Genomic DNA, 22,719 nt, shown 5'->3' on the forward strand with positions numbered 1-22,719 from the left:
GCAACAGAAAGTCACACCCTGGGCAGGTCCCTTCAAACCTTCACTGGTGTCCCAGCGACCTGAGAGGAATGTGCAGTGTGGAGACAGAGGAGAATGAGGCAGAAACACCACCCCTGGATCAAGACTGATCCCAAGACCCTGGCTGAGAAGCACCAGAGCCCAGAGCAGAGGTGGGAAGCACAAGGGTCTCAGAGCAGAGGTGGGAGGGCGGCTGGGTGAGGAGGAGGGAGGGCTCCAGCAGTAGAGACTCCTCAGAAAGGGCTTGCAGCCGTGGGCGAGCTCACGGTCGGGCGGATGAGGCTGCCTCTGATTATGGGAATAATTTAATTAAAAGAAACTGCTTTCTTGGACATGGGGGCTGGGAAGAGAATCAGACGAACCATAATTAAACCAGAGGATATGAGAACCAGGCGAAGCGAGGACCTGGAGACGGTTTGGGGGGACCTGCTGCGGCTGAGGTGGCTCAGAGCTCCAAGGCAGCTAATCGCTTCCTGCAGGCAGGCTCCACTCCAGCACTAATAGGTTTTAATAAAAACTTCCAATTGGGCCAGTAAACCCCTCATTAAGCTGTTTTTAAAGCATGAATTTAAGAGCAGCAAGGGTGAGGGGTCACAGAGAGCATTTAATTCACAACGTCTGGTGGGAGGCGCTGCTGTGACTGAGTACACCGGGTTCAAGTGTCCAGGCCTCATAAGCACAGGACGCCAGCATCGGACCTGCCTGGAAAACAGACTTAATAAGGCAGAAGCGAAGCGTCCCGCAGGAACAGAGCAAAAAGCTGCTCTCAGTACAGTGACAAAATTCAAAAGCAGCCTGTATGCAGTCCCCGCAGCGCAGGCCCCGCCACGCTGGCACAGGTGTGGCCCACTGCACACCAGCTTCCCTACCAGACACCTGACTGTCCAGGGCCGTGCCACCTAGCACTGCCTTGGATGCTCAGCCAACCCCACCCCCGAGGTTCACCCTGGACCTGCTGCTGCAGCCTTGGTGTGTGCGATTCATTCCTGTGCCCATGATGAGCATCTCCCGCGGAGATCTCCATGTGCTCACAGCTCACAGTGCAAGATCTGGATCAGCCCCAAGGCCTCCTTCCTGGTCCTGCCCCCTGGCTACTGTTCCCGGCAGAACTGGCTGATACCTGCCAGCCCCGAGGAAGACTCCAGACTAGCTGACACTTGGTTTTCACATTAGGATAAAGCAGCAATTCATTGATTATGGTTCTTATTGAAATGAAGGATCCCTAAATCGTCCAACTCTTAGCCTGATAGGCCTGCAGCAAAACATGGAATGCTCTTCTCCCAGGATCCTCCCCTAGGATTCCCTCCAGACCCCTCAATCCACCTGGAGTGTGCTCGTGTTCTCACTGCCAATTCCTGTATGTCCCCACCCCTCCAGGCCCCTTAGCACCAGCCCACCCGCAGGCCCCTCCACACAGGATACCTTGCAGCCGCCTTATTACCCCCACCCTCAGCACTGCACTGAGAACCCAAGCCATGGATTCAATACAGGTAATCTTGAGGCTCAATTTTACTGACTTCATCTTTTTTATATTAAAACAATTACAGTATATTAGAGGGATCAATTCAGAACAAATATATTAGAGGGACAAGTCCAGAATCCATCCCATAGAAGCTTCCTGCCATTAGCTGCCTTCCTTGATGCCCACCTCTTCGAGTCTAGTTGTCTGGACCAGTGTTGGTTGAAGGACCCCTCAAAATGAGCCTCTCTGGGTTGCCCCAGGCCTGGGAGGAGCTGGCCTCTGAGGGAAGACTGCAGAAGCATTTGGGCGTAAGTCACAGGACTCAGCCCCAAAAAAACAACTGCTATGGCCCTTGCTCAATCTAACCTCACCAGATGCAGACAGACAGGAGCCCCCTTCCAAGAGTGCTTGGTCCTTTAAGGCTGAAGGGCACCGCCCGGGGTGGGGGTGGGGGGCTCAGCAGGACATCAGGAGGGCATGAAAAGACCAGCAAGCCCTTCCCGGAATCCTATGACGCCTGCCAGGTCCAGCACTATTTTCAAATGCACAAGGACGACATGAAGTTTCAAAAAAGGCTCCAGCCCCAAGCACACAAATATCAAAAAGCTCACTTCCTACAGAGGAGCAGGAAACAGCATGTAGAGGGGCACTGAATTAATCACGTTTAGACCCATTCTTTGAAGTAAAAGTTACCAGACCGGCAGATTTCAAAGCACAGCCACATTCAATGCTTCAGCAGAGATGCAGCTGGCGAGGCTGTGTTATCACAAATACTGTGGTTTTCCTGTGTCCTGGAGCAAACAGCCTCCGTTCACATGCGGTCCCCTGACCCAGCAGTCAGGCCCATGCAAACAGGAATGCAAGACCCCCGGGGACAGGGCCACAGGGTGGCAGCAGGTGACACCCACAATGAAGAGGGGACTTCAAGACTGTGGAGAAATGCTCACAGAAACTCAGAAATCCTGGGAACACCTGGTCACTGAACAAAGGAAAGACAACCAGAGAGGTCTTGGTTGTGTCTCCTTCAGGCAGGAGACCAGCCCCGTGTCTCTACTCCCAAACCAATGGGGTCACACTTACACCTGCCGAATAAGTGGTTGGAGAAGAGATGGTTGAGCTCCCCAGAGGAAAATGTTAAATAGAGGACATCCTCAGGCCAGCCGTCCACGGAACCTCCTATCACGATGAAGATGGTCCGTGATCGGCTTGGCCCACTGTGGCTGAGCGCTTGATGTGCCACAGGTGTGACTGAGGAGCGCCAGCTTTATTTCACTTAATTTTAATTAAGCCAGAAAGCACAGGTGGCTGGAGACGACTGTATTAAACAGTTGCTCGAGCAGCCTCGCTCAAGTCAGCTGGCGGCACCATTTCCCGGGAATGCTGTTCTGTGGTGCAGCTTAGTATCTCAGCAGGTAATCCAGAGTTGCTTTATTTTCATCAAAGTCCATTTTGCAAAATAAAGACAATAGATATAATTAAGTTCTATGTTCATTAATATGCCTGTATCTATATATCTATGTTCATTAATGAGAACATAGAGAAGTAAAAACAGGATAGGATGATCTGCTCATTTTGAAAACTAAGTTCTCATAGGCAACCCCCAAATAAGACAAGTTCTGAACCTGACACCACAGTAACTGAAGAAACAGCAGAAATGCTTGGCGGTCACCCAGTGGCAAGCCACCCCCAATAAGCGTCCACAAGCACAGATTCAGAGTGCTACAGAGAAGGCAGCACATGAAATTCAGTCCTACTCAGGACCCCTCAGGAGGAAATGTAGCAAATCAAATGCTGGCTTCTCCAGCATTATCGCCTGCGACTAGAGAGGCAGTTAAACTTGTGAAGAGCACCAGATATACCAACGGAAGCATAAATGGAGGGCAGAATTGCTTTAATTCAGAGCAAAATGTAGCTCTTAGCCTAAGTGTCCTGTTAGCAGAGCCAGTCTGACGTGCTACCACCAACTGGGGCTGAAGGTCTGGCTGGGGCTATGGCAAGCAGTTGGAGGTTGGGGAGGGGAGCTCTAGGATCATCCTCAGCATGCAGCCTTTCTCAGATTAACACATGGTTTAAGGAACGGCATTCATTCTTGCAGGCTGTTCTCGGTGCGGTGCCCAGGCACCTCACCCCGATGCTTTTCCCACACTCTATTTACAAATGCCAGTTTCAGCAGGGGCACCAGCTCCATGTCAGAGACCCTGGGCCCCATCCCAGCTCTCACATCACTACTAGTTTTGTGATCCTGTTGCCTCACCTGAGACAGAACAGCAACCCTACCCCAAAGGTAGCTGCCAGGAAGTCACGAGAGCATGCATTTGAGTGTTAGTTACTTTTTGCTGCCTCTGCTACCTGTATCTGTCCATTCACGAGCCCTACCGTGTGTGCCTGGTTTGCTCCCACAAAAGCTGATTTTATGGTAATTGCCTAGAATTCACTGCATCAAATCACAGGGCCTTCTCCCACTCTATCCAGGAGTTAGGGTCTGGTGGTTTTATCTGTCCTAACAACTGGGAAAAGGAACACCGCTGCAGTTTTGGATAAATCAAATAAATAATGTTTACTAAGACAAGAGGGTTTATCGCAATGTTGGATAAGGCAGGTTTCTTTGAGGATAATTTTGATATCAAATAAACCCTAATTCAGAAGGTGCAGGAAGCCCAGTTCTTTCTCACGTCTAACCTCATTCCCAAACTTATGAAAGTTTCCTTTCCTTTGACACAAGTGCACATAACTCACAGGTTATAGAACCGGTTATCATTAGGCTACGCTAGATTTACAAGTGGGAAAGAGAATATTTCCTGAAATAATTCCCCATTGCTTGCTTCTTGTTTTTTGTTGTTTTTTTAAAAAGTACAAACCTGAAAAAAGGGAAAGAGTGTCAACACCTCAGATCACAAGGTCCTGGCAGCTCCCAACACAGCCATGTCACTGGACAGCTCTATTTGGGGGAGGGGGGGTTTAAGAAGTTGTGAGTGACACTGGCTTGTGAGAGTCTGATTGTTTTGCTTTAAATTTTAAACTTAAATTTTTGTTTTGTTACCTACCTTTAAGGCAATTAAAAATCAGGAAAAATTTTTTTGTATTTACTCTCATTTTAACAAATTCCAATGCTTTGCCTAAAGAAATTCCTCTAACAATTTTGATGTGCAGATCCTCTGAAAAATACTTCATTTTTGTCTTCATTGTTGAGGACAGTTTTGCTGGGTATAGAATTCTGGGTTGATAGCCAGGTTTTCCTCCTTGCTGGCACTTTATGATGTCATTCCCTTGTCCTCTGGCTGGCACAGTTTCAAACGAATAGTGTGCTGTAATTATTATCTCTGTCCCTCTATACCTGTCTTTCCCACCTCTGGCTTCAATAAGATTTTCTTTCTCTTTGATTTTTGACAGTTTGACTATAACATATCTAGGAATGTGTGTGGTGAGTGTAGTTTTCTTAGTGACTTCCAAAATTCTTGAATATGTGGCATTTGTCTCTCATTCCTTTTGGAAAATTCTTGGCCTTTATATCTTCAAATATTTTTTTACCCTTCCTCTCTTTAGTTACCTTTATATTAAACTGTTTGATATCGCCCATCAGCCCTCAGGCGTTCTGTTGTTCTTTTTTTTTTTTTTTTTACCCACTTGTGTTTTATTTTTAATATCTTTAAGTTCACTGATTTTCCCCCATCAGCTGTTCTGCTCTGTTGCAAACAATGAGAGGAAGCCCAGATTGAACTCTATTGTCTATTTCTCACATTTCTATCTGGCTCATTTGTAGTTTCCCTCTGTTTGCTGAAACAGCTCATCTATTCTTGTAGGTTGTCCACCTTTTCCATTAGAACCTCTGGCATGTTCACAACTGTCATTTAGAGTCCCTAAATGACAGCCCCAACATCTGAGTCATCTCTACTGATTGCTGCATCTCTCAACAACCCACAGTCAGTGAAATGAGCATGTACAGCGAGGCTCTTGGGGAGGGGTAGGATGGGGACGGGACAATCTAGCCAGAAAATTAGTTGGTTTTGAGTTTGTTGTTTCCTCATGATCCTCAGTGACCACAGGCTGCAACTTCCTAGGGAAGGGCTTCAGTCACCTGCTATGCTCAGCATGGGGTTCGGGGTTTTTTCACTTCCAGCAGCTCCAGTGCATCTGCCAGATCAGCCTCACCCAAGCTGCTGCCTCTCCTTGGGTGCGAGCAGATGGTGGGAGAGGGACTCTCAGCTCCTGGTCCAGCCTCACTTGCAGTCTTGGGGTGGGGCCTTCTCAGAATTCCTTTCGATTCTCTTCCTACTCCACTCACCAACAGCCCCCAGCAGTAGCAGAGCATGCTCTGTATCAGACACAATCTGGGGCCCCTCTCACAGATCCCCTTCTCTCAGGGACCTCCGTGCATAGGGTTGATGTCCCCTTCTGAGTGGTTCGAGGCTTCTGTTTCCTATAAAAGGAGAGTCCGGGCCAGGTGGGTATATCAGTGGCCAGTCATCTCCTGCACTACACCACCAAGGAAACCCTATGTAGTCACCCCTCCTGCCCCAGTCTTTCTCACAAGCCTTGTATAGTAGACCATAGCACTCAGTAAGCAAGAACTCCATGTCTGGTGACAACTGTCTCCCCAAGAATTCAACAGTGTGTTGGTGGCTTTCTCCTTAACCTCCCCCTCTTTCACTTTGCTGAAGGTGAGGCCAGTCACAGGGCCATCCCTCCTCAGTCAGGGGAGGTGGGAATTTTGACCCATTAAGTTGCTTTGCTGAGTGAGTACAAAAAAGTTGGCTTATGCAGAATATCTAGCTCACTGTTAGGATGGGAGAGAGTCTCTCAGGAAAGCAGAATCTCAATATGATTTAATCCCTGTTCAATGTAATCCTGTGTTCAGCCTAGCCTATGGCTGGTGTTCCCGGTGGACAAACCATGTGCACATGAACAGAACGTGTGTTCTCAGAAACACCCGTTAGAGCCAGGTGTCAGGCAGTGCTGTTCAGTGGGTCCATCCTTTTACCAATTTTCCATCTAGTTGTTCTGTCAACCGAGGGAAAGGGGGTGTTGAAATTCCTTCTCTGTCTCCCTTTAGTTGTCACCGTTTTTGTCATCCAAGGATATGTTTATTGATTTGAGAGGGAGAGAGAAACATTGATCTGAGAAACATGAATCAATTGCCTCCTATATGCACCCAACTGGGAATTGAACCCACGCCTTTTGGTGTATAGACAAAGCTTCAACCAACTGAGCCACCGGGCCAGGGCTAGTTGTCACTTTTTTTATCTCATGTACTTTGAGGTTTGTTACGTCTTCCTGCCTGATGACTTGTCCTTAATCTCCAGGGATACTCGATCTTGAATGCTCCTTCTGACTACTGCCTCCAGTGTACTTTTCCCATCCATTTCCTTTCAAACTTTCTGCATTTCTACATTTAACGTGCATTACCTCTAGAAGAATATAGCTGCATCTTACCTTTTTCTTAAGTTGTTCTGTAGATTTCTGTCTTTTAACTGGAGTCTTTAGTCCATTAACACTTAATGTAATTACTGATATGGTATTTAGTTTTACCACTTAATTTTTCATTTCCTATTAAACCCTTAGTTTTTTATCTGTGCTCCTCCTTCCTGCCTTTTTGAGTCATTCAAATGTTTTCAGATCACCCCTTTAATGTGTCTATCAGTTTTAACTGTCACTCCACATTTTCCTGGTGCATGTTCCAGGGACTAAAATACACGTCTTTAGCTTTTGAATATACTTCAAGTTAATACTATGCCACTTCACATAAAATGTGGACACTGCAGCCACACAGGTCCATCTGCGCCTTCTGCCATGCTCCATGCCATGCCTGTCACATGTATTCCCCTCTGAGTGCATTACAAATCTCAGAAGACAAAGGATTCATTTCACTTTAAATAGTTATATGTATTCTGAAGTAAGAAAATGAAGGAAAACCATCTTCACATTTACCTATGTATTTACTGTTTTCTGTGTTCTGTACTCCTGCCCAGGGACCCACATTCTCACCTCCTGTTACTTTCCTTCAGCTGGCATTCCTGTAGTGCTCATCTGCCAGCAATGAATGCTCTCATTTCTCCTTATGTCAACGCCGTCCCTGAGAACAGTCTGCGTGCAGGATCCTGGTGGATTGTGTCCATCTTTCAGCACCACTGCTCCTGGGTGCCAGGGTCCAACCATTTCAAAGGCAATGGTAAGCTTCTCTGCTGCTTTCAAGATTCTCCCTTTCCCTTTGGTTTTTGATGTTGATTTCAGATGATGTCGCAGGCAGCTTTCTTTTATTTATGCTGTTTGGGCTTCACCAATCTTCCTGTATCTGTACACATGTGAGTCCCACCACACTGGGAAACTTTTCAGCCATTCTGTCCCCTCCTGGGGCTCTGGTCTCAGCCTGGGCGATGTCTACTGATCTTTCATTCCTGTCACCTCCACCCTACTACTAGCCTATTTAGTGAATTCCTTATTTCAGATATTGTATTTTTCAGTTCTGAAATTTCCACTTGGTTCTTTTCTAGATTTTCTGCTGTGAGCACTTTTTTTTCTTCTTCTTCAGGAGCCTGGTTTCCCTCACCTCGGTACGCAGTGTTGGCAGCTGCTCAGACCCTGTCTGAAAACCCCAGTTTGTCATCTTGGGGTTGGCCTCTGTCGACTGTTCTCTCCAGAATGGGCCTGATGTCCTGGTCCTCTGTTTCTTGTGTGGTTGGGGACTGTGTCCTAAACATGAGGATGTCAAGCTGAGGGGTATCTGGGTTCTGTTATGCCGGAGAGCACTGATGTCTTTGTTATAATGGCATGTAAGCTGGTGAGACCCAAATGGATCCCATGACATGGCTGGCTCTGTCCAGTCCTGTTCACTTAGGGGCTGTCTTCTGCTTGTCCCCAGGCAGCAGGCATGGTCCCACTGCCCATTCATTTCTGAACAAAAACCTTACTTACTCTGCACGCTCACTCTGGGTGCAGCGTTTCCCTTAAGACTACAGCTGGGAGAACCTGAAGTCCTCCCCCTCCTCTGGGTAGGGTGTTCATGGGTTTGTGTCCACTGGGGACTCAGTGTGGCCTGGAGAGGGGAACACACATGTCATAGGCCTTTTCATTCATCCAGGGTTGGGGATGGATCCATAACATTCGATGAAACCACTACTTGCTGTCACTATTGTGGGACTACTCTACCCAGTAATATAGAGATGATTCCATACGCATGAACCTAAAAATGCATGAGTTTCCTCCTTGGTATTAGTTCACCACTCTGGGCAAGGAGACTGGCTGGGGGTAGGAGTCCCAGGTTAGATAACAAACATGGTATCAGAACAACATGGTGAAACCTGAGGGCTAATGACAGATGCTTAAGCAATGAGAAAGCCAGAAAAAAAAGGCAGGAGGATACATACCCCAATACAAAATGTTAACTCTTGCAGAGTTTTTTTCTAAATGATTTTCACTTACCAAATGAATACCTGAAAAACAAAAGGAGAAAAATGTATTAAAGTTTGGCATGCTTTGCCAAAAAATGTATTTAAGATTAAAACACTGTGTTACCCCACTAAGTAGAGCCCATGTCCATGACCCGAGGACAGTGTGGGGTCAGGGCACAGAGCTTATGAGCATTAAATACAGCAGGAAGTGAAGATAGAGAGGAGATGTGTCCTCGGGTGCTGAGTGGAGGGGAGAGTGGAGGAGAGACCTGGCCTCAGGTACTGAGTGGAGGGGAGAGTGGAGGGGAGACCTGCTCTCAGGTGCTGAGTGGAGGGGAGAGTGGAGGGGAGACCTGCTCTCAGGTGCTGAGTGGAGGGGAGAGTGGAGGGGAGACCTGTCCTCAGGTGCTGAGTGGAGGGGAGAGTGGAGGAGAGACCTGGCCTCAGGTGCTGAGGGGAGAGTGGAGGGGAAAGCTGCCCTCAGGTGCTGAGTGGAGGGGAGACCTGCCCTCAGGTGCTGAGTGGTGATGAGTGTGGAGGCGAGATCTGTCCTCGGTGCTCTGAGTGGGGGTTTGGAGCCCCACCAGGCTGCCCTGGGGGATAAAAGCCTTTTCATGTCCAACCCCACCCCACAACAGGCCAATCAAAAAATATTATGGAAAAAAGTAAATATAATACTTGGTTTTCCTGCAGTAAATAATTGCAATCAAACAATGTAAGAATGTCAGATCCTAGAATCTGAAAATTTAAAAGACGGTATTACCCTGAGCACATATTAGAAAAGGGCCCTAAATTAAAGAAATTTGGGGACTTGTCTCCTCTCTAAGGACTTGAGGTCTGTCTTCATTTGGAATCTAAGTAGAACCTTGAGTCCTCACATTGGCCCGGGGCTTCAGTGATGCAGGCTCACTTTGCACCCTTGGGAAGGGGAGACACATTAGCCCAAATCATAGACTGTAAATCCCTACAACATAATGGAACACAACTAAGGTGGGGGATTGCATGTGGCTTTGGAACAAATACCCCTCACATCTGTGCAGTTCTGGCACCTGTCTTCAGCCCAAGTTAACAACAAAATCTACCACTTGGATAAAAAGACCACACCCATCTTTACAAACATCATGACCTATGTTTTAGGAGTAAAAAGCAATGGGGAACTGATACACCCTACAATGTGAATGAACCCTGAAAGCATCATGCTGTGTCAGATAAGCCAGACACAAAAGGCCACGTAGTGTGTGACTCCATTTATGTGAAACATTCAGAACAGGTGCATCTACAGCGACAGAAAGTGAATCGGTGGGTGCCAGGGACTGGGGGAGAAATGGGTGTGTGTGAGGAGAATGGGGGTATATGGGTTTCTACAGGGGGTGACAAAAATGTTTTATACTTAGTGATGGTTGCAAACTTTGTGACTATATAAAGCCACTGACATGTATACTTTAACTGGTTAAATTTAATGGTATGCAAATTATACCTCAATAAAGATGCTTTAAAAAGTAGTTGTTTAATGAAACAACTATCCTAAATAATGAAAGAGCTAATATGCAAATGGCCATCACATCATCACACCTTAAGGGCTCACTCAACAGTGGGGAGAGAAGAATGGGGACCAGCCAGGCACAAATGAGCTCATGAGAGAGGAATGGGGACCAGCCAGGCTGCGGCCTGGGAGAGGGACAATCCGCACGTCCCATGGTCCCTGTGGTCGCAGGCACCAGTGGCTGCGCCTGTGGCCCAGGAGAGGGACAATCCACCTGCCACGTGGTCCCAGGCAGCAACGGCTGTGCCTGTGCCTGTGGCCCGGGAGAGGGATAAGCCGCCCGCCCCGCAGTCCCGGGTGCTAGTGCCTGCAGCCCAGGCGAAGCCGCCTGCCCACGGCCCCCTGCGGCTGTGGCCGGCCCAGGTGAAGCCGGCTCGGGTCCTGGGTGCCTGCGGCCAGCCAGAGGGAGGGAAGCACGGGTCCCAGGTGCCTGTGACTGGCCGGAGGAGGGAATCCTGGGTCCTGGGTGCGGGGCGAGGCAGAGGCAGTTAGGGGCGATCGGGCCAGCAGGGGAGCAGTTAGGGGTGATTAAGCAGGCAGAGGTGGTTAGGGGCCATTAGGCAGGCAGAGGTGGATAGGGGCCATCAGGCAGGCAGGCAGAAGGGTTAGGGGCGATCAGGCAGGCAGGCAAGCAGTTAGGAGCCAGCGGTCCCGTATTGCAAGAGGCAGTCGGACATCCCCCAAGGGGTCCCGAATTGGAGAGGGTGCAGGCCAGGCTGAGGGACTCCACCCCACCCGTGCACGAATTTCATGCACTGGGCCTCTAGTGTATCAATGAAAGGATCAGGTGAGATTTGCACAGAGCCCTCAGTGAAGAGAGGGAAGGACCCCTGGAGGATGAAGAAGGGTCAGCCCTGGGCGTCTGGAGAGCTGGTGCAGGTCCCAGGGCTCTCCACACCACCCACTTTTGAATGTGTGTGTGTTTCCACTGTGAAAAGTTCAGATGCAGACCCTGGAAGCAAGAGTCACACATTGAAGGACATTGAAGCAATGGAGCATTGAGGAAGAACTGTCAGGTGGCCATTCTCTCAGAGTTGGGGGTGCTGGCGGCCTGGCAACGATGGTACTTTTAACAATCCTGGCCCATCAGAGAATCACACTACTTACAGGTAAAATGACACAAAGTGGGATTTGCTCTTTACTCCAGAAAAGACAAATTGGCAGGAGAGGAGAAGGACGTGTGTGAGAGGGTTCTTTGCATTATACTCTCCACTTTTGAACAGGTTTCTAAGTTTCCATAGTTCAAAACTTTTAAAACAGCCAGTGTATGCACTGGCTAATTAAAGAAACAAGTTTACCCAGCAAATTCTCCCAATAAATCACCTTGTTGATGGAGAGGGGGAAGGGGCTGATTTTCACAAACTCATAAAGAATGAATGCTTCCCATTTTATCAGGTCTGATTGGAAGAGACGGAAGTCAGTCAGGTCAGAGCTGGCCTCGCACGACCCCTGCCCGCAGCCTGGGCCACCAGGACACGGTGCCCGTGGAAACCAGGGACGGGCCTGCGCTGTTACCGCGATCACATGTACTGAGGGTATTTAAAAATGTGTTCTTTCGTAACTTCACCTGTTTTGAATTTTGAATTTCAAGGCTGCCTAATATAAGATTTTTAAATATAGGTAAGAATATCTAATTACATGAAAAACTACAATGTCTTTATTACTTTTATAGCTTTTATTATATTTTTTAACAGCTGGAACTTATTTAGGAGATGGCTGTCCATGGAGCTATTTTGGGGACGTACTGTTTGTTGTTGTTTTTCTTTTTCTACTGTTTTGTTCTTTAAAGAAACTCAAGCCCTTCCTTTTCCCAAGAGCCCAGATTCTGCTCCCGAATGGTCTGTGTACACGGTACCCCGGCCTGCCTGTTAGAGACAGGGCCTCTGCACAGAGGAAGGCCGTCTCCCGTGAAGGAGCGACAGAACCAAGAAGGGGTGGAGCCTTGCAACATCCAGGCTAGAACACTTGCCCACCACACAAAGCGGGTTTTGTCCACACCCCTTGGGGCTCATTCTACCCAATGACTTCTGTATGAGGCTCCTATTTTTACAAGCCTCTGATTAGAAAAGTACATCAGGCTTCCAGCACTGTTTTGTTTTGTAAAAAGGCTCATGGATAAATATTGTTAAACTAGAGGCCGGGTACACGCATTCGTGCACCGGTGGGGTCCCTCAGCCTGGCCTGCGCCCTCTTGCAATCTGGGACCCCTTGGGGGATATTGGGCTGCTGGTTTCAGCCCAACTGGGCCTGGCCTGCAGGAACTGGACCAAAACCAGCAGTCTGACATCCCTTGAGGGATGTAGTAGTGCATGAAGTGGCAGGAGGCTGGGGAGGACCCCGAGCCCGGGCCGGGCACCGAGCTGCTCTCACTCATCCCAGCCCTGCTGTGCCTGCCGCTGCTCAGTAGCACTGCCGCGGAGGAAGGGGAGGCTCATGCCGCCACAGCTACGCTTGCCAGCTGTGAGCCCGGCATCTGGCACCCGTCAGTCAGCTGAGCGGCGGTCCCGCTGTGAGAGCGCACTGACCACCAAGGGGCAACTCCTGTGTTGAGCGTCTGCTCCCCAGTGGTCAGTGCATGTCATAGCGACCGGTCGTCAGGTCGTTTGGTCACTTAGGCTTTTATACATATAGATTATGCTCATACCCTGGCTGTGGACAGGCAAACTGTGAATTTGTAAGAATTCCCCCCACTTTCTTGCCCAGCACAGAGCCCCCCTGAAGGCTCACTCAGGAAGCAGGCAGACAGGGGTTAGTAATAAAGCCTGTTCTTCTAAGCCACCTCTGATTCCTGACGCATGTCTGTGGCTGATCTTATCATCCACACTGAAGCCCTTGTTGTGTGAGCTGCAAACAGAAGCAGCTCAGGATGAAAATGCCACAGGAACTAAAACAGCAGCCCTCAATGTGCCCAAGCAGTCAGTTGGCATCTACCCTGCCCCAACCCCAACCCCAACCTCTGCTGGAAAAACTCATCACAGGACTGTGGGGAGTGAAGCCCACAGCACCATCAAGGCTGTCTCAGTGCCAAGGTGCAAGAGCGAGGAGGGCCCTCTCTGTGGGTGAGAAGGGCTGTCTTCCTGTGGCCCAGCTGAGGAAGCTCTGAGATAGCTGGACCTTTGTGAGCACAACTGTCTGACAAGAATGGAAGGGCCTACAGCCCTGCCCTCCTCCCTCACCACCTGGGACTGGGCCCCTGCCAGGCACTGGGTACCTGACCCTTATTACCAAAGAATGGAAATGGCACCATCCTGCTTCCTAGAACCTCATAAATCCGAAGGAGAAATTCATTTTTGTGCATCAAATGGATCTATACCTGATGAAAGTGATGGGCTATGAACCAGGGCGGGGGCAGCCATGGAACGGCGCTGTATTAAGGCTCAGAGCTAAAGTCAGGGTCTCATTCTCAATAGTCAGAGTGGAGCCTGACCCTGGTCCCCCCCACATCTCCTGGGCCTGCTGGCATCTGTTCTCAGCACTCTTTGAAGTTGATACCGTCCCTGTGTCAGAGGGACATGCCAGAGGCAGCTTCCTCCACAGGAAGAGACCTCCTGAGCCGCCCAACCTCGGTCCAAGTTTCTAGAGATAATCCTTTCTTCTTTTTGGGGGGGCCAGGAAGGTGGGGAAGAGAGAAGGACGGTTATACAGCCATCCTTAATAGCAACAAAGAAGCCCTCTAGGATTATTGCCAAAGTAAAGCACAGCCAAAAAGATCACAAATCCAGCCTTTTGGAAAAGCTGATGCTAAATTAACTGGAGAAACTGGGGCAGAAGTCACAGTTAGGATTTCCGATAAGGTTCCACCTTTCCCACGTCCAGAAGAAAGGACCGTGTTAGAAAGGCCTGTCCAGCTGTCTCCCACAGCCCATCCTCAGAAGGCAGGGAGTGCCTCCATCAACCAAACAAGAACATAATCAGAGCCTAACAGTGTTAATGGTGGTTAGGCTCTTCTTTAAGATCACCTACAATTTATCTATATATATAAAAAGCCAACAATTGGAACGCTGTAACGACTGGAACAACCAGTCGCTATGACGCCCACTGCAGCCAGCAAACCGCCCAATCAAGTGGTGGGGCTGGCCGGTCAACCTCCCATGGCCCCTCCCTCTGGCTGGCCCTGTCCCTGATCGCTCCTCCCACCCCAATAGGGGGCGGGGCTGGACAGCCAACCTCCTGCAGCCCCTCCCCCTGGCCAGCCCTGCTCCCCCCATGGGCCCCCATCACCCCGATCGGCCCATGGCCCCTCCCCCCAGCCAGCTCTGCCCCTGATCAGCCCCCCTACACCAATCAGGGGTGGGGCTAGCTGGCCAAAATCCCACGGCCCCTCCCCTGGCCATTGACCCCCAATCGCCGCCCCCCCCAATTCGGTACCAACATAGATGAACTTAGATGTATGCAGGAGTCCATACTGATCAATGATTGAATAAATAACACGGGGGCAAAAGACAGGTGCTCCACCCTCAAGGAGCCCTGATGTGGGCTGTGCTGGTGATGCCTCCGAAGATAACACATGGGATAGACTTGGGAGGGAAGGAAGGTTCACAGTGCAGACACCTAATAGTCATGGCCGGGCTGGATACCAGGTCAGCATCATGGAGATGAGTTGTGTCGATGGCACAGACTCGATATAATGGATGACGACAGCACTGTGCCTCTGTGGTCTCTCCAAATCCACAACCCAGTCAATGATGAGAAAACATCAGACACATCCCAACAGAGGCATACTCAACAGAACACCTGACCAGTGCTCCTCAAAACTGCTGAGGGATCAAAAGCAGGAGTCTGAGACATGGGCCCAGAGGAGCAGAAGGGGACATAAAGACCAAACATCATGTGGGTCTTGGGGGGATTCTGGGACAAAGAGGGCGTTGGGAAGGAACTGAGGAAATGTGAATAAATAATGCTGTGTTGACAATGGTTCATTAGGTGTGACAAATGTCCCATCTGATGAAAGAGGATAAAAATAGGAGAAACTGGAGTGGGGTACAGAGGCACACTGCACTATTTCTGTGATAATTCTATAAATGTAAAACTGTTCTAAAAAGTGAAGTTCATTAAATTAAAAACAAGTCAAGGTAGCCGGGCAGCACCAGTATCTGTGCCCCTCAGGAGAGCCGCCTCCAACCTTGCCCATTCCTTACCAGCACCCAAAACAGAGTGCAGGCTGGGGCCCCAGGAAGGACTGGCCATCCAGGTCAGGACAGCATACACTTCCTTCCACTGGATGCAACATCTGGGGGCTCTAGGCAACATCTGGGCAGACAAACTCAAATTCTCAGTGAGAAGAATGAAACTAATGTGAGTTCTCAAAGGCATCCCTACCTCAGTCCAACCCTATCTGAGAAGAAAGGGATAAAGTTCCATAGCAGTAAGTGCCTGCCATCTAATCTGAGGCACCTTGTTGCCCGATCTAATCGCAGGCTGCCTCTGTCTCCCATCCCAACAGACACAATTCTGTGCCTTCTCCTAATAAGGCCCCCTTATTTAAATAAAAAGGAACCAAGAGTGGTCACTTAACTGCCCCCCACTATTATCCCCAGGATGACTTTGATACCTGTTATCACTACTGTACTAGAGCATTATCAATCAAAACTTATTCCAGTCACACTCGACTGATAACGAGAGAGAGTGGGCTCCTATGAAGCTGAGGCCCCAAAGCCACCCGGCACTGCTGCACTGTGTCCTCAGAAACCTTGAGCCTCCACACGAGCTCACCCTGCACCCCTGCTGTGGGCCTACAGCCTTGTTGAGTTCTAACTACCCACTCGCAGTAGCCAACATAAAGGAATGTCTGGCCACATGGCACTGGGCCACATTCATATTTCCTGTCTTGTAGAATACAGTCCCCGAGTCCAGTCACCTTTCCCACGTCCAGACAAAAGGACCGATATTAGAAAGTCCTGACCAGCTGTCTCCCACAGCCCATCCTCAGAAGGCAGAGTGCCTCCATCAACCAAACAAGAACACAATCAGAGCCCAAGAAAATGCCACGAAGGAAGTGAATCTGCTCCTCCTTTTCCCTCCCACCCAAGGGATTCTCTGACCCATCGCCAAGCTCTGAACCCCCCAGGCCTACTCTGAGTCCATCTACTTGAACCTGGACTCTACAAGGTCTGCTCTCCTGGGGTGTGGGATCGCTGCCTCCAAGAATGTGGGTTATTAGCCTGTGAAGCACGGACTGCATGACTGAAGCCATTCTCCCCAAAATGAAGCCCTTCAACCACTGCCATCATGAAGCGCATTCATTAGGCTCCCACTTGCCCCGCCAAGTGTCAGGATCCAGACAGGAGAGCAAAGGAAGGGCAGTCATGGTTCGCGCATGTGCAGGGTGTCACGTACGGCCCCATGACATTGGCCTTGGAAACTCAAAGCACCGCCGAGCACAGGGTTTTACCTGTCTCCCTTGGCAGCAGTTTAAGATCCCCATGTGTGCTGAGACATTCATTCCAGCACTGTGACGGCGTCATGGACACTGGTCTGGGCCAGGAAGAAGCCGAGAGGACACCCATTTAAAGCGAAGGGAGAGAAAGTGAAGCAGTGGCCACAGCATGCACTCAGCAAAGCTGGGCAACTTGATGCAGGGCTGAGTGCCGGCGAAGTGCCATGTGCACCTGCCTGGCGCCTCCTCGCCCCACGGGGGCTTCCTGTCCCTGCCACGGGACGCCAGCTGGACAACACTTGAAAGACGTTCCATCAACGGTGTCTATTATCTGAGCATCTCATCCCAAACAAATATTCTTTCCTCTCAACTTAAAATAAAGGAGACATGAAAGGAACAGATTGTGTCTAATTTTCATTTCAGGGTATCGGAAAAAGAAAGCCCGTTTTCCATTTAAGTGGTCCTCACTCTCTCAGTAAGCGCTCAATAACACTCTGACAACTCAAAAACGATCATCCCCCAGGGAAACGTGGGTCAAAAGCTGACCTCAGGCACTGTCTGGGTTGAGGGTACCTGAATTGTGCTAACCACCCACCTGGTGCACATGGAGTCCCACCCCAAGCCCCCAAGCCTGTGCCACACCAGCCGCCCAGTTCAGCTGTGACCATGGACACCTGGCATCAGGAACATGGTGAATACACCACTGGTCTCTGTTGACAGATGTTTTCTTCTTTTACATTTCCCACCTAAAACATCTCAGGTGTCATTTGTTTTATTTTGCATTAGCGAGCTTAAATTAATTCAAATCACATTTTTTAACATACCCAAGGGTAAGGGAGCAGAATATCTTTCCCAATGATAACATACAAGCCTGCATTTTTGGTCAGATGTACTCAGACTCGTTTTCAGACTTTGAAGCATGGGGTTATTCATACCTGACAGTATATCCTAGACATGAGTCAAAAATAATTTTTGAAGTAAAACTTAAAGTTGATAAAGTTTGGCTGCCAGGTACAATAAGGCATGATCCGTGCCAAGTGTTACACATGGAGCATGCCATCTCTGGGTCAAAGGCATCTAGGATACTTCTTCCTCTAGGGTGGATTAAAATCATGGGTCTCAAGAAATAGCAGCCCCTTGGACACCATAGTAAAACCCAGCCAGAGGCCTCTTGCGCTGGTAAACAACTACTGACCAGGAGACTGCAGGCGGGCAGGAACCCCCTGTGGCCGCCACGGAGGTCAGATGCCCTGAAGTGGCAGCACCCATGAAGTCTATGCAGGAAGGAGCAGGTGCAAGTGAAGGAAGCATCACCTGTGCTCAGGGCCCACCTCAGACAGCCAGACACACCTTACCATGCACCAGCCCCTATTTCCACGGTCACTGCTTTGTCCTTTATAAAAAGAAAATAAATCATATTTAATATATCCACCTCTCTAGGAAACCAACACAGTTTCTGTATGGAACTGAACACAGTGCATGAGCCATAATGGTAGGCTGTCAGTCACTCAGTGACCTGTGAACAGATGTGTGAACTCATAAAGATGCCCACAGCTGCGTAACCAGTGGCACAGCCCTTGGTCTTTTTTCCAACACATGCAACTCACACCACCGTTGCAGGTGCTGAAGTTTCCCCAAGTCTCTTCCTAAATCCCAAGATTTTGACTGCAATGGTGCTTGCTCGCAACAGTAACTCGTCAACAGAAGGCCCCAGGGGTGGCAGAGTGGAGGGGATTTGGGGATGATGAGATGCTGAGAACCCTTTTAACAAGCTGAGTTTGGGGGCAGCGCATTCTGCACACTACTGAGTTTCATTCACACTGGCCCCAATCCAAGCCCAGCACAAACCAGCACTTCCCACAGCAGGAAGAGGCGCGCAAAGATCCAGCCCAGATGCCCTCTCACAGCAGTGTGCATGTGCACTGGGGACCAGGGCACAGATGACGGAGCTAAGAGGGGACGGCCGCAGGGATCCCAGTCCATGCTACAGCTGTGGGACCATTCAAAATAAATGAACAGGGGGAACTGAAGGCCAGCTCCTCATGCCTAGGAGTTGGACCTTCTCGGTTAAAGACCCCTCTCTGGGAAGCGTCACTGTCATGACCCGAGACCCAGGGACCCTCTCCATCCTGGGCCAGCACAGAACAGACTGCCAGACCACGGACAAAGCTTTTCTCCCAGAGGACAGATGGGCCCTGGAAGGACCATCCCAACAGCGGCCTCAGATGTGTTGAACCTCCTACATGTCTACACAACCAACCACCCACACATCTACTCCCTACATGTCTACACAGACACTGACCCTACATCTACTTCGTGCACATCTACACAGATACCAACATGTCTACACAGACACCCACACCCATGTCTATTTCCTGTATGTCTACACATCTACCCCCACGTCTACCTCCTACACATGTACATAGAAACCCATCCCACAGAAACCTGCATATCTACCTCCGGCATGTCTACACAGACACCCACCCATTTCCTAGAGCCTTCTGTCAAGGCTTGGTCTTATCTTCCTGAGTGTTCTGTGCTTCCTCTGGTAGGTGACCTTCCCTATTTGTGGAACCCAGAACCGGGAAGAAGAGCAGGATCCCCCTCCTTTGACCAGTTGAAACAACACTCCAGGCGCCCGACTTCATCCAGGCCACAGGCTGCCCTGACACGCCCATGTGCCCTGTGCGCATTCCCACAGGACTTCTCCACTCTCCTCACCGCCATCACCACCTCTGATTGCTTCGGCACTGAAGCCTACTTTCCCCAACGCGGCCGATCTGGTCTGTGACCCCTGGTACTAGCTGGTCAAGATTCCTCTTAACAAGGAAGGGACAGGAGAGGGTAAGGAGCAATAGGCTTAAGCCTCCAACTCAACCCTGTCACCAGAAACCCACCCAGTGACTTCCACTTCCATCTCACGGTCTGCTGGCTCCAGGAGGCTGGCCGTGCAGTCTCGGAGCAGCCATGCCACTCCCAGCAGAATCAGTGACTGCTCCCAATGAAGAAAGGCCCCTGCATTTTGGTTGTTTGGCCATTAGCAGTCGCTACCATGGCCTCGTTAAAATAATGATATTCTCCTGAACTAAGGTAAGAAGAAAGCCTGCTCAACCCCTCCAGCTGCCAGGAGGTTGTGGTTTGCTCTGCAGCGTTTAACATCCCCTAGATGCTGAGGTACAGCTCGCCTGGCTCATGTGTGCCCAGTTCTTCCCTCTTACCAGATCTGTCCCACATTGACCAGGGACATGTAGAGGACCCAGAGCGCAGTCATGAGAACCATATTGGCACAGCCGGTAACCAGGATGAAAGATGAGATGCCCAACCCGAGCAGTGCGAGGGCATCCAGGTTGGAGTCCATGTGTGACCAGTCCAGCAGCCAGAGGATGGTCGGGGCATAGCTCACGGCGCCCCAGCCAACCTGCCCCTGGAAGTACTGCTGCACACTCTTCAGGTACACTCTGCAGGGCAGGAGTCCTCTGTCTCCGATCAGCTGCTTGTTCTGATGAAAGGCCACCAAGAATGCCACAACTGGAAGAAAAAGGAAAGGATAAAAGGAATATGAGTAGGAACACACCATTCGTGGACACCAGCGGGTGCTTTTCCAACGTGTGGGGACTCAGTTGGGCAAGATGAGGCAGAGTCTGACCAACGGTTTGGAACCAAAGCATGGACTCTGGGTCTGAGTATTTCTCAAAATATTGGAGGAAATTTTGGAAGACCCAACCTGGAGAAGTCACGTGTATATGTTTATATACCTATATATATATCTACTTATACACATTGTATATGTGTGAATATATAGATATACATGTATATAAAATATGTGTCTGGTTGCATGTAAATGGTCAGTTAACCATCCAGATTGCACGCAGCATTCCCACCATAAATACATCCTGATAACCCATGAGTCTGGACAATGGTGCTGCTCCTGGAACTACCCAGAGTGTTTGAAGCTTATGATAATGTTTCCATGTAAGTCACGATTACCCTCCATTCAAACCACAAGTTTCTGAATTAGTTTCTAACAACTCCCACTCCTACAAGAGCACAGTCACGTCCTCTGGGCTTCAGCGTTTGCACAGAGATGCTTTGCACAGAGATGCTGCAGGGGAGCACAGCACTGCTGTCTGTGAACGTGAAGAGCAGGGAAACCAAGAGAGAAAAGGCAAGTGAAAGGCAGCTCCATACAGAGTGCTGGGATGACCACTGAGACACGGCTGGGGAGAAAACACACCGACACTGAAGGAGACAGAAGCTGCACTTTGTAAAAAGCTAAACAACACCATGCATTTCTATAGTGAATAAAAATGCATCCCAGGCAGGACTGAGATGGAGATGGAGAACATGGTGGTGGGTTAGGCTCACAGGTAAAACAGTCAGCACCTGCCCTTTCAGGAAAGTGGGCACCCCTAGGTCCAAAGCACACAGCAACAATGAACTGTGTGTTTACAGCATAAGTAAAGCAAACTATGTAAGAAACAGCACAGAGGCTGAAGGGAGATACTGGAAATACGCTGTCAGAAGGACCTTACACCACACAGAAAGTGGCAGACTAGTATGTGAAGGTAATTCGTTTTACGAAGTTAGACTCAGACTAACTTAGAATGTATTATATTGTAAATCCTGTGGGAGAGAAAAAATTGTTTAAAACAATTCTAAAGGAATAAATCAATGCAGATACTAAAATAAAATAATAAAAAATGATCATTTAGCCAAAAAGAAAGCAGGAAAAAAGCAACGAAGAATAGGAGGAACCAATAGAAAATAACTAGCCAAATGGTAGACTTTAATCCATCACTTTAACTGGAAATGTTCTAAACACATCAGCAAAGATAGAAATTGTCAGACTGAATAAAAAACAGGACCCAGGTCTATTCTGCTTATACAAAATCCACTTTAAATATAAAGACATAGGTAGGTTACAAGTAAAGGCACAGAAAAACATATCATGCAAACGCTAATCCAAAGAAAGCTGGATGGCTTTATCAATAACAGACAAAATATATGTAAACGCAAGAAATGATTAAAAAAAAAAGGGCATTGCATAGTGATAAGGGATCAACAAATGGATATTTAATACTAAATGTGCATGAACCTAACAACAAAGCATATGTATATATAAAATGAACTAACCTAGTACATATACTAGTATGTATATATTCTTTACACATATTAACTTGATCCAACTGACACTTACAGATTGCTATACAGTATAAAAAAGCAAGACACAACTATATGACATATTTAGAGCATTCTATTTAACAGCAAGATATATATGTAATTTTCAAGTATACATGGAACATTAAGACACACCACAGTATGAACCATAAAGCACATACCAACATATAGTAGAATTGAAATAGACAAAATATGTTTTCTGACCACATAGAATTAAACTAGAAATCAGTAACAGGATATTACCTGGAAACATACTCAAATCTTTGCAGATTAAACCACACACTTCTAAATAAACCATGGTTTTTTTAAAGGCACAAGAGAAATTACAAAATATTTTTAATTGAATGAAAGTTGAAAAAACAACATAGCAAAAATTGTGGGATGCTGCTAAAGCAGTGCTTAAAGGAAAATTTACAGTATAATGTCCATGTTAGATAAATAGAAAGGTTTCATATCTAAACTTTTCCTTTAAGAGATCAGGGGGGAAAAAACAAATTACAAAACAAGCAGCAGGAAAGAAATTATTTAAAATTTAAGAACAGAAATCAATGAAATTGAGAACAAGAAAAAAAAAATAGGGAAAATCAATAAAACCAAAAGTTGGTTCTTTGAAAAGGTCAATATAACTAATAGACCTCTAGCCAAACTGACCAACTAAAAGAGAGAAGACACCAATATCAGGAATGAAAAAGGAGACTGGCTGGCGTGGCTCAGTGGTTGAGTGTCGACCTATGAACCAGTAGATCATGGTTTGATT

The 22,719-nt window shown here is 48.4% G+C and overlaps 1 protein-coding gene across 2 annotated transcripts in view; it reads right to left on the reverse strand.

The window, feature by feature from the left end:
* The window catches only part of LMF1 (lipase maturation factor 1), a 113,240-nt gene that overhangs the window by 80,051 nt on the left and 10,470 nt on the right, over positions 1-22,719 (reverse strand). Inside the window, exon 2 of one of the 2 annotated variants that reach the window (XM_079793109.1) lies at positions 20,003-20,312. In XM_079793109.1, the coding sequence (XP_079649235.1) occupies positions 20,003-20,312 (310 nt within the window). Of the gene's footprint in view, positions 1-20,002; positions 20,313-22,719 lie in introns of those variants that run through there. The other variant, XM_079793108.1, reaches the window with a different exon arrangement.

The sequence above is a fragment of the Cnephaeus nilssonii genome (assembly GCF_951640355.1).
Source record: "Cnephaeus nilssonii genome assembly, chromosome: 2".
NCBI lineage: Eukaryota > Metazoa > Chordata > Mammalia > Chiroptera > Vespertilionidae > Cnephaeus > Cnephaeus nilssonii.